At 48.6% G+C, this 11,274-nt stretch overlaps 1 protein-coding gene and 1 long non-coding RNA gene across 5 annotated transcripts; both read left to right on the top strand.

Moving 5' to 3' along the window:
- The first annotated feature begins 1 nt into the window (after position 1).
- On the top strand, positions 2 to 1,223 carry LOC128561584 (uncharacterized). Of its 3 annotated transcripts, none has more exons than XR_008373292.1 (3): positions 2 to 140; positions 510 to 532; positions 882 to 1,223. It is a non-coding gene; the product is annotated as an uncharacterized LOC128561584 (long non-coding RNA). The 3 variants fall into 3 exon arrangements; XR_008373293.1 differs by having other exon boundaries at positions 755 to 1,223; XR_008373291.1 differs by lacking the exon at positions 510 to 532 and having other exon boundaries at positions 8 to 140.
- Positions 1,224 to 1,565: 342 nt separating this feature from the next.
- Positions 1,566 to 6,314, top strand: ZC3H10 (zinc finger CCCH-type containing 10). 2 transcript variants are annotated; one of them, XM_053555984.1, is made up of 4 exons: positions 1,595 to 1,717; positions 2,502 to 2,565; positions 2,901 to 2,971; positions 4,316 to 6,314. In XM_053555984.1, the coding sequence occupies exon 4, from the start codon at positions 4,371 to 4,373 to the stop codon at positions 5,667 to 5,669; it is 1,299 nt and encodes a 432-aa protein (XP_053411959.1). In that variant the 5' UTR covers positions 1,595 to 1,717; positions 2,502 to 2,565; positions 2,901 to 2,971; positions 4,316 to 4,370; the 3' UTR covers positions 5,670 to 6,314. The 2 variants fall into 2 exon arrangements, with proteins under 2 accessions (XP_053411958.1, XP_053411959.1); XM_053555983.1 differs by lacking the exon at positions 2,901 to 2,971 and having other exon boundaries at positions 1,566 to 1,717.
- Positions 6,315 to 11,274: the final 4,960 nt, after the last annotated feature.

The following is an 11,274-nucleotide window of genomic DNA, read 5'->3' as shown; positions in this document are numbered from 1 at the left end:
GGTAAGTGCTAATTTTGCCTGTGCTCGGATTCTGCGGACAATCCATTAACATCTGACCTCTGCGTCTACCATCGTTACAGCAAACTAACTGTAGCCTTTTTCTCTTTTCCCGTAGAAACCTCCGCGCCATGAGAGCCAAGGTGAGCGGCCCCTAGTTGTGAGCTTGGGAGGCGGGGGCAAGGGAAGTTCTCCATAAACCTGAACTGCTAGATTCTCAAGGATTCCCTAGAGTTAGCGGAAGAGGATAGATAGTATAGGGAGAAAGAGGAGGTGGTCGTTAAGTGCTGTGGGGAACAGGATAGATTAGGAAAAAAAGCAGACGAACTTAAGATTTCTGACGAACTTCAGATTTCTGTTGGGGGCGAGTGTTCACATTTTTGATGCAAATGCTGCGAGCAGACTCCGTACTTGGTTGAGAACCTATTCCATAAGTAGTGCACTTCATACCCCCACCTAAGCCTGGCAAGACTAATCTTTTTTTTATTTTTCTCTTCATGATCGGTTGCTAGTGGAGGAAGAAGCGAATGCGCAGGTATGTTGAGATTTTGCCGGCCCAAAAGAAGTGGAGTGCTCTTGGTCCAAACTTGAGTGCATTTGGTTTGGAAATTGGAAAGTACTTTAAGAGAAAAATGTTCTAAGAGGATTGCCTTGCAAGAGGCAGGGATTGAACGCAGGGGAATTGAACCTTAGTACTCATTCATGTTGCGACCCCGTGTGCTCCGTGCCCTTTTTTTTTTTTTTTTTTTTTTTGCAGTTTTGGGCCGGGGCCGGCGCCCCACTCCTTTGAGCCACAGGCGCCCCCCGTCTGTGCACCTTTGATTGAAGATGGGAGGGAACACAACTGGTTGGAGGGCAGAGGTTGTATTCTGTCTGCTTTTCAGGCTGAAGCGCAAAAGGAGAAAGATGAGGCAGAGGTCCAAGTAAACCGCCTGGTTGTGCACTCGTGAAGGCCACAAGAGAAGGAACATGGAATGCCAAGAGGCTAAGGAGGCTAGTACAAGCTGCTGGACTGCATGCTACTGTCTAGAACTTGCTCTCAGTGGATCTAAGACCTCATCGCCATCCAATCACCATGACCACCCCTAAGAGACCCACCTTGTTCACACCAAAACAATCCTATTGGTCCCTTGCCCTGGACCTGACATCCTGGACTCGTTCTGTTCTCGCTTGTGGCTGAGTGTAACCAGTATACAATAAATCATACCTTCTGCTGTTTCGGCTGATGAAGCAAATCCTCTTGTCTATGATGTGTCTTTTACGGTTCCGTGTGGTGGGGATGCTGTGCCGGCATAGTTGGAGCTGTGGGGGATGTCAAGACTGCTTGTATTGGTAACATGCTAGGGGCCTCGTGTGATGGAGAGTTTGGCTAGAGCTGGACCTAGTGCGGTGCAGGCCTGGGGGGAGGTTTCAGGGTCGGCGGCCAAGTAGGGAGAAATGCTAGTTAGTTACACTTCTATTTGCCCGGAGGCCTATATTGCTGCTCTATTGGGTTCTTTTCCCGGCTTTAGGGTTGGGTTACCATGGTGACGCGCAAAGCTCGCTGGGTACTTGGGCTTCTAGTCGCACAAATACTTCGCGCGCAGTGGAGAGTGGTTCCGGGTCTGGCAGCTAGAGTGTCGCTCCTTCCGCAGGAAGCGGAAGAGCAATAGGGTGGGCGGCTCTTTGTCGAAGCTAGAGGACCGGCAGGCGGCAGCAGCAACTACGGCGGCGGCGGCAGGTGAGGGAGGCGGGAGACTTAGGTGGAGGCCGCGCCCGGAGGGGAGGAGTCGGGGCCGGCCCAGTGGCTAGGCTCGGCCGGGCAGCGCCACGCAAGGTCCTCCAGAACCGAGCTGGCTCTTTCTCACGTCCCAAGGCAGAGCCGATTTTCTGACTGACCCCGCTTCACGAGCAAACGCCAGCTCAGTGACGTCACAGCCCTGCCCCTCCCCTCAGCTTGGTGTCACCTGGACCCCCCCATCCCCGTCCCCTTTCACTTCGTGCTCCGTTAGTGTCCTGTTCACAGGCTCACGGCTGAACGCCGGCAGCACCCTACGGAACCTGCCGAGCTAGAAGACTTGCTGTAGGGAAACTACTAGGACTTTCTCCGCACACTCTGGGGTGTTGAGAGGCGTCATGATCACTGTTTCCAAGTCTAATCTGCCTTCCCACTGCACTGTCAGGCGCTGCCCTTGGCAGGTTCCTCATTCGACGCTCCCAACAACAGCCGTTGACCGGGCTCTCACCCCTACATCCTCGACTTGAGGCAGGACACCCTTCACCCTTTTGTTCACTCAGGGATTGTTTTCCAACCTTTTCTCTCCGTACCTGCAAATTAGTTCTCTCTTACTCTTCTTACTGGCTACTTCTCCCGTTGACAGGTGGAGAAGTTCAGTTTGAGCTCTAACGAAATTCTGACATTGCAAGAGCCTTGTCGTTTTGTCATACTTCATTCTTCCGAGAACCACCCCATAGTCCATGGTTACCCCTTCTGCCATCCATGTCTCTATTTTTTTCCTGTTCAGAACCCAGCAGTGATGTGGAGGTGGAGACCCACAGGAGCCCCGGACTTCACCTGAGCTACCTCAGGTATCAGTGAATTCTGGGAACGCTGGATGGGGAGGAATATCGTATCTAATTATCTGCTTCTGGTGGGATTTGCAACTTGGGTGAGGCTTGAATAGATGGCATTTATTCTTCACCTGGTCATTTCTTTTTTAGTAGAAGTTTATATGTCTTCTTTTACCACTTCTATCCTTGATCTTGTTATTCCTCCCTTTGAAGGAAAACTACCTTCTTGTAAACATTGTAACTCTATTATATGGTCTGGTCAGTTCATTTTAGGAAGATTTGAAGGCACAGCCAAGCCAGTGAGGTGGGGGTAGGTCAAAGCCAAAGAAGTAAAAATTCCCTTATGCTTACAGGGAAACAACGTGAAGTTTTCCTGTTTCAACTGCAGGGGGAGCCTGAACACTGCCCAGGAAAGGCTGGAGAGGTCAGACACGTGGTAGCAGGGACTCCCCAGTCTTATTGTGGGTGGAGAGGGGAGGGATAGAACCAGGGCAGTGGACTGACATTCCAGAGCTCTCTTGGGAAATAGGAGACTTAAAAAGCTTTTATGGAGTCTATAAATAAAGTGGATCTTTATAGGGTGAGGAATGGTGTGGCTTGATGTCAGTGGGATCTTAACACAGGGAGGTAGGAAGGGAGTGGGGAATGGGGAAAGGTCACTCATTCTGTGAAATTAACTTGCTCTCACCTGACCTTGTCACAAAAGATTTTGTCCTAGGGGGTCTAGAAGTAGAGAGAATCTATCTTAGAACTCCTCCTCTGAAATGAAGGTGATGGACTTACTTCCCTGGTGTTCAGAGTAGCGATGGGCTGGGAAAGAAGTAATACGTCTAGAAACGTATTACTAAAAATAATACGTTTAGGGCTTGGCGCTTGTAGCTAAGGCGCCAGCCACATACACCAGAGCTGGTGGCTTTGAATCCAGCCCGGGCCTGCCAAACAACAATAACTACAACCAAAAACTATCCGGACCTTGTGGCGAGCACCTATAGTCCCAGCTACTTGGGAGGCTGAGGCAAGAGAATCGCTTAAGCCCAGGAGTTGGAGGTTGCTATGAGCTGTGATGCCATGGCACTCTACCCAGGGTGACAGCTTGAGGTTCTGTCTCAAAAAAAAATAAGGGTGGTGCCTGTGGCTCAAGCAATAGGGCGCCGGCCCCATATATCGGAGGTGGTGGTTCAAACCTAGCCCTGGCCAAAAACTGCAAGAAAAATAGGTTTAGGTACTGCCCACAGTCTCTTCACCATGGGTTTCTTGGGTTCTAGAGATACGATAACATACAGAGCAACATACAAAGCCCTTGCCTAAGATTCTATGGAACATGGATTAGGGGGAGTTTGTTATCAGTGTCATCATCCACAGCCCTGGTAGCTAAGCAATCCATGTTGGACATTATTCTCAGTCTATTTAGACAATGATAGTAGTTTTAATTTAATTTCCACAACTTTAACAAGATCAGCTCAGAAGAGAAGATAAAATCCAACACTACTCTCTCCCTGCCCCCTCCTTGGCTTTTCATCATTAGTGACATCAGGTGGCTTCACCCCAACTCCCTCTCCTGTTAGCCAGGCAAGTGTGAAACATTCTGATCTAGACCAGGTGCAGAAGGGCTTGGGCAGGATTTCTGATGGGTCAGCCATTTAAGCCAGAATTATTATGCCTTAGATTCTCCATTTCCAAAGCCATTGCCCCTCTGGACTACCTGTCCTATACTCAGGAAGAGTAGGATATCTCTGGAGAATTTTCTGACATAGTTCTCTTTTTTTAGCGGTCACCAAGAGTGGCAAGAAAAGGAAGAAAGCCCTGAATTGGGGGAAACCAGGATGCCTGACAGGGACAACTATGCCAATGGCACTGGGAACAGCGGTGGAGGCCCTGGAGGTGGTGGTAATGAAGAAGCCAGTGGGGCAGGGGCAGGGAGCGGTGGGGCCACCTCAGATGCCATCTGTAGAGACTTCTTGAGGAATGTGTGCAAGCGAGGCAAGCGTTGTCGATATCGTCACCCAGACATGAGTGAAGTCTCCAACTTGGGAGTGAGCAAAAATGAGTTCATCTTCTGCCATGACTTCCAGAACAAAGAGTGTAGCCGCCCAAATTGCCGTTTCATCCATGGCTCCAAAGAAGATGAGGATGGCTATAAGAAGACAGGAGAGCTTCCCCCTCGGCTGAGGCAGAAAGTGGCAGCTGGCCTGGGCCTTTCACCAGCTGACCTACCAAATGGCAAAGAGGAGGTTCCCATTTGCCGCGACTTCCTCAAGGGTGACTGTCAGAGAGGAGCTAAGTGCAAGTTCCGTCACCTGCAACGGGATTTTGAGTTCGATGCTCGGGGTGGAGGAGGTACTGGTGGAGGGGGCTCAACAGGATCAGTCCCCCCAGGACGACGTCATGATCTCTATGATATCTATGACCTTCCTGACAGGGGCTTTGAGGACCATGAGCCAGGCCCCAAGCGCCGGCGAGGTGGATGCTGTCCCCCTGATGGCCCCCATTTTGAATCATATGAATATAGCTTGGCTCCCCCCCGCGGAGTAGAGTGCAGACTGTTAGAGGAGGAGAATGCCATGCTCAGGAAGCGAGTGGAGGAGCTAAAGAAGCAGGTCAGCAACCTGTTGGCCACTAATGAAGTACTCCTGGAACAAAATGCTCAATTCCGAAATCAGACCAAGGTGATGACCCTGAGCTCCACTGCACCAGCGACTGAGCAGACTCTTGCCCCCACTGTGGGGACTGTTGCCACTTTTAACCATGGCATTGCCCAGACTCACACTACTCTTAGCAGCCAGGCTCTACAGCCTCGTCCTGTGACCCAACAAGAACTGGTGGCCCCAGCTGGAGCTCCAGCTGCTCCCCCAACTAATGCTGCCCCTCCTACTGCTCCTCCCCCACACTTGAATCCAGAGATTACACCACTGTCAGCTGCCCTCGCTCAAACAATTGCCCAGGGAATGGCACCCCCACCTGTCTCCATGGCCCCTGTAGCTGTATCTGTGGCTCCTGTGGCCCCTGTGGCTGTATCGATGGCCCAGCCGTTGGCAGGAATCACAATGAGCCACACTACCACTCCCATGGTGACTTACCCTATCGCTTCCCAGAGCATGCGCATCACAGCCATGCCACACTGATGGGCCCAAAGGACACTGCCCTGGTGTAGCCTCTCAATGCGGGGGTCATGGGGCCCTGGGGCCCTTAGCTGCTCGCCTAGCCCTCTCAGGCCCTTTCTGAAGGGCTCACTCAAGAACTAGGACAAGAGACTATAAGGAGTATGGTTCTGAGGAGGGGTTGGGTTGGTGTGTTTTCTCTCACCTGCCTTTTATGAGGGTCCTCTTATCCATCTTTTACCTTCACAATAGGGTAAAAGGGGACTTGCATAAGAATGCAGACTGAAGCCAGGAGAGAGGAAGGACTGACTGAGGGTCTGTGTCCTCTTATGGGAAGTTGGAGACATCCCTGGTCTTGTCCTCTCTTCTGCACAGCACAGGTTCCAACACTGGGTTGGAGGGGGGAGGGAACCTGCCCAGAGGGAGAGCCAGGAAAGACTGGGAAGTGGGTGGCCAGAGAGAAGGCCTGATAGCAGCCTCAGACAATTTGGGGCCCAGTTGGTTGGGTTGGACAATACAGGAACTGCTCCTAGGACCTGGAAAGGCCAGGACCATAGTACTCCAGCCCAAAGACTAGGGGAGCATTCATTACCCTAGCTTGGCCTGGAAATTCCTAGGGCAGGGCCCACTACTTTCCAAAGAAATAAAAGAACAATTATTTTTAACAAATGGAGGCAGTGAAAACTTGCTTAGATGTTCTGTGTAGAAGAGGGGAGCAGTAAGTAGATCTCATGCCAAAATGGGATAAAGACCCCACCTTTATAGCTTGGGTAAGTTTGGTGGAGGCCAAAGAAGGGTAGGGATCCAGAACAAGTCCAAATGGGGGTTTGCAAAAGGTACTTTGTGGGGTAAAAGCAATGGAGTCACCTAATCTCGTTTAAAAATAATCCCATCTGTTCTGGTCTCTCTGCACATGTTATTCCCAGGTTGCCTTAGTAACCAGGGCTCCTAGGGGTATTTAAGGGGGCAGGTATTATGGAGGGTGTATGTGCTGAGAAATAGGGATGGGATGTTATACGTATAGTTGACAGATCCTTCCCTTATTCAAACAGTAGAGCAGGTGGAGGTAGCCTTTCTTGAGTTGTTGATGGCAGTTAATTTCCCTCCTACACAGCCCTTTCTCAGTGGTCAATTCCTTAAGCCTTCAAAGCTTGGGAAGTGCTGGGGAAAGGGAGTTCTGGGGATGCAAGCCTTGGGTTTATCCCCCTTTCCCCTCTGTCTCCACATAGGACCAGAGGTTTTAAGTCTATTTAAAGGTCAGTAAAGCCAGGGGCTCTAATAGCCAAACCTCAATTTCTCCTCAGCTCATGGTTGATGTAGGGGAAACAACTCAGGTGTATAGTCTACTGGGACAGTGAATTTGGGGGTAGGGAAAGTGATCCTCAGTTGAATCCCACCCTCCCCACCTCACCCCCATTGTATCTCCTGCTACCTCTTGTTCTCTTGTCTGGTTAATCACTCAGGTTATACCTGGGATTGGAGATGGTAGGCTAGGTCAAAGCCGGTCATTGAACAGAAGCCTAAAAATGGGCAAATACTGTTTGTGGATTTTAGAAACAACACATTGATGAACTTAACAGTTTTCTGGCACAATTCTAGATTATTAAAAGATGGTTTATGAACATTTTGAGAAAAATGTAATCATAGATACCAACATGAATTCTCAGTCAAATCCTGACTGCATTTCCTCCTTGCCAAGTATATCTAAAGAGGCTGATTTGGGAAACTGTAGACATGTCTTGAATTCATTAATTCTAACTAAAGACCACCAAACAAGTTGGTTTAATGCCATTGCAGTGAGGGAGTGAGCACACCATTGGGAATCATGGTGTATCTCAATAGGAGAGTGTTAGGACTCAGAGGATTTAGAGCTGGTTAAGTGATCTGGGGGAAGGTTTAAGAAGGTAGATGTTCTTCTGCACTAGTGTTAAGGGAGGAAGGGGTAATTCTATGATTGGATTTTTTTTTTGGGGGGGGGTGTTCTCTATGGACCACGGAGCATTAGTAAGAGACTAGTTTTCAATGTGTTGATGTTAGGTCAATGTAGGTAATCCTTTAAAATCTCTAATTTTAATTCCTCTTTTATGTGGTTCTGCATCATCTTCAAGGGCAAAATAGGGCAATGTGGATGGACTAAGTCTGGATTCATACAGTTCAAGAATCCATCCCTACTTGTTCTCAAGGTTGCTAGAAACTAGTTGTTAGATACGGATTTTTTTTTTTTTTTTGAGACAGCATCTTTCTTTGTTGCCCTCCGTAGAGTGCTATTATGCCATAGCTCACAGCAACCTCAAACTCTTGGGCTTAAGTGATTCTCTTGCCTCAGCCTCCCATGGGACTACAGGCACCTGCCACAATGCCCAGCTATTTTTAGAGATGAGGCCTTGCTTTGGCTCAGGCTGGTCAAGCCCGTGAGCTCAGGCAGTCCTCCAGCCTCAGCCTCCCAGAGTATTAGGATTATGGGCGTGAGCCACCATGCCAGCCTCCATGATTGTATATATTAATTGTACCTAGGAGGACAGACTAGAGTGAAGTTAAAGCTGCCATTGGCAATTTCTCATTAGCTGGGAAAAGGAAGTTTGCTGTTTTATGGTTTGCAAGCTGTCTAGTGGTTAAAATTGTGAAGTGATCTTGTTTTTTTTTTTGTTTGTTTGTTTTTTGTAGAGACAGAGTTTCACCTTATGGCCCTCGGTAGAGTGCCATGGCATCACACAGCTCACAGCAACCTCCAACTCCTGGGCCTAAGCGATTCTCTTGCCTCAGCCTCCCGAGCAGCCGGGACTACAGGCGCCCACCACAACGCCCGGCTATTTTTTTTGTTGCAGTTTGGCCGGGGCCAGGTTCGAACCCGCCACCCTCGGTATATGGGGCCGGCGCCCTACCGACTGAGCCACAGGTGCCGCCCGGGATCTTGTTTTATTTATTTATTTTTTATTTTTTTGAGACAGAGTCAAGCTGTTTTCCTGGGTAGAATGCTATGGCATCATATCTCACAACAACCTCCAACTCTTGGGCTCAAACCATCCTCTTGTCTCAGTTTTTCTGCTTTTTTTAGTAGAGACAGGGGTCTTGCTTTTGCTCAGGATGGTCTTGAACTCGTGAGCTCAAGCTATACACCCACCTCGGCCTCCCAGAGTGCTAAGATTACAGGCTTGAGCCATTGTGCCTGCCATTTTTTTTTTTTTTTTTCATTTTTAATTGAGACAAAGTCTCACTTTGTTGCCCTTAGTAGAGTGCTGTGAATCATAGTTCACAGCAACTTCAAACTCCTGGGCTGAAGTGATCCTCTTGCCTTAGCCTTACAAGTAGCTGAGACAATAGGTGCCCACAATACTCAGCTAGTTTTTCTATTATTTATTGAGACAAGAGTTTCACTCTGTCACAGTGGGTAGAGTACCACGTTGGCATAGCTCACAGCAACCTCAAACTCTTGGGTTCAACAGCTCCTCTTGCCTCAGCCTCCCAAGTAGCTGACTCTATAGGTGCCCATCACACCTGGCTAGTTTTTCTATTTTTAGTAAAGATGGGGTTTTCCTCTTGCTCAGGCTGGTCTTCAACTTGTAAGCTTAAGCAGTCTACCCACCTCGGACTAGAGTGCTAGGATTACAGGTGTAAGCCACTGTGTCCAGCCAGTGCTCTTGTTTTTTTATCTCACTTCATCATAGTGAGTGACCTCATCTAATGCTGATGTTTTGATGAGATTGTGTTCAAAAGAAGAACTCATTGGCTATCTGTGAGCACCAGATAGTCCTAACAACTCCGAAGCCTGTGTCAGGAACTGCTGTCCTCTCTAGTACCTGCTAAGTCATTGCAGATAAAAAAAATTATGAGTCAGTCAATAGTAGCATTTGGTGGAATGTTGATTAGTGCATTCATGTTAGAGAAATCTCTAGTGATAAGCCCCCAAGGGTTGTGTTTTATTAAAAAACCCACTTATCGGGCGGCGCCTGTGGCTCAGTGAGCAGGGCGCTGGCCCCATATGCCGAGGGTGGCAGGTTCAAACCCAGCCCCAGCCAAACTGCAACAAAAAAATAGCCGGGCATTGTGGCGGGCACCTGTAGTCCCAGCTACTCGGGAGGCTGAGGCAGGAGAATCGCCTAAGCCCAGGAGTTGGAGGTTGCTGTGAGCTGTGTGATGCCACGGCACTCTACCGAGGGCAATAAAGTGAAACTCTGTCTCTACAAAAAAAAAAAAAAAAAACCCACTTATCAATAGTAACAATGAAGTGCTAAATAATATTCAAAGGGTCTGTCACTTGCATTAACTAAAACACTGGGGCACTCTTCCCCTTAAAATTGCTTAGGGACAAAACCTTGAATTTGAGGAACAGCGTAGACATCTACATTAGCAATAATTCAGATGAGAACAACCTAGGACTCTTAACAGTTCTACTATATTATGCCTAAGTAGAACCACTCCTAATATTGTGTGTTCTTCTAAATGTAATTACTAAAAGGGCCATTGACAAACCAATGGGATAGCTGAAAAAGAACTGGCAAGAGGGGGCGGCGCCTGTGGCTCAGTGAGTAGGACACTGGCCCCATATGCCGAGGGTGGCGGGTTCGGACCCAGCCTTGGCCAAACTGCAACACAAAAATAGCCGGATGTTGTGGCGCGCACCTGTAGTCCCAGCTGCTCGGGAGGCTGAGGCAAGAGAATCGCGTAAGCCCAAGAGTTAGAGGTTGCTGTGAGCCGTGTGACGCCACGGCACTCTACCCGAGGGCGGTACAGTGAGACTCTGTCTCTACAAAAAAAAAAAAAGAACTGGCAAGAGAAGGCTGAAGGGAAATCCAATAGATGTCTTCAGATATGTGAAGAACTATCCAATGGAAGAAGGTTCTGTTCGCTGCACAGGAGATAAAAAGGGAGCTCTAGACTAGCTAACATTTATCGAATGCTTAATATAAGCCAAGGAACTGTGCTAGGCACTTTACATGCAACATTTCTACTTTTTTTTTTTAGACAGTCTCGAGCTGTCACCCTGGGTAGAGTGCCAAGGTGTCACAGCTTACAGCAACCTCAAACTCTTGGGCTAAGCGATTCTCTTGCCTCAGCCTCCCAAGAACTGGGACTATAGGTGCCTGCCACAATACATGCAATATTTCATTGACACAATGGGTACTATTATTTTGCAGAAACGAAAGGAGGCTTAAAAAGTAACTTTGCCCTTCCACGTCAGGTATAAGCTACAGAAAAAAAAATAATAACCTGCCCAGGGTTCTACAACTAGTAAAGACAGGGCCAAGAATCTATGCAGGCAGTCTGACTTCAGACTTGGCATGAGAAAGTTCCAATGATAGAGCCATGCAACAATGGGACTATTATTTGGCAGTAAATTTTTTTTTTTTTTTTTTTTTTTGTAGAGACAGAGTCTCACCTTATTGCCCTCGGTAGAGTGCCGTGGCATCACACAGCTCACAGCAACCTCCAAATCCTTGGGCTTACGTGATTCTCTTGCCTCAGCCTCCCGAGCAGCTGGGACTACAGGCGCCCGCCACAACGCCCGGCTATTTTTTTTTTTTTTGTTGCAGTTTGGCCGGGGCTGGGTTTGAACCCGCCACCCTCGGCATATGGGGCCGGCGCCCTACCCACTGAGCCACAGGCGCCGCCCTTGGCAGTAAATTTTAAG

Source organism: Nycticebus coucang, chromosome 12 (assembly GCF_027406575.1).
Source record: "Nycticebus coucang isolate mNycCou1 chromosome 12, mNycCou1.pri, whole genome shotgun sequence".
NCBI classification, from domain to species: domain Eukaryota; kingdom Metazoa; phylum Chordata; class Mammalia; order Primates; family Lorisidae; genus Nycticebus; species Nycticebus coucang.
The sequence above is the reverse complement of the archived record's forward strand: the minus strand, read 5'-3'. Positions and strand labels throughout refer to the sequence as shown.

Bases quoted from the DNA above. Each gene is read 5' to 3' on its own strand.
- ZC3H10 (XM_053555983.1), top strand. From the start codon at position 4,371: ATGCCTGACAGGGACAACTATGCCAATGGCACTGGGAACAGCGGTGGA.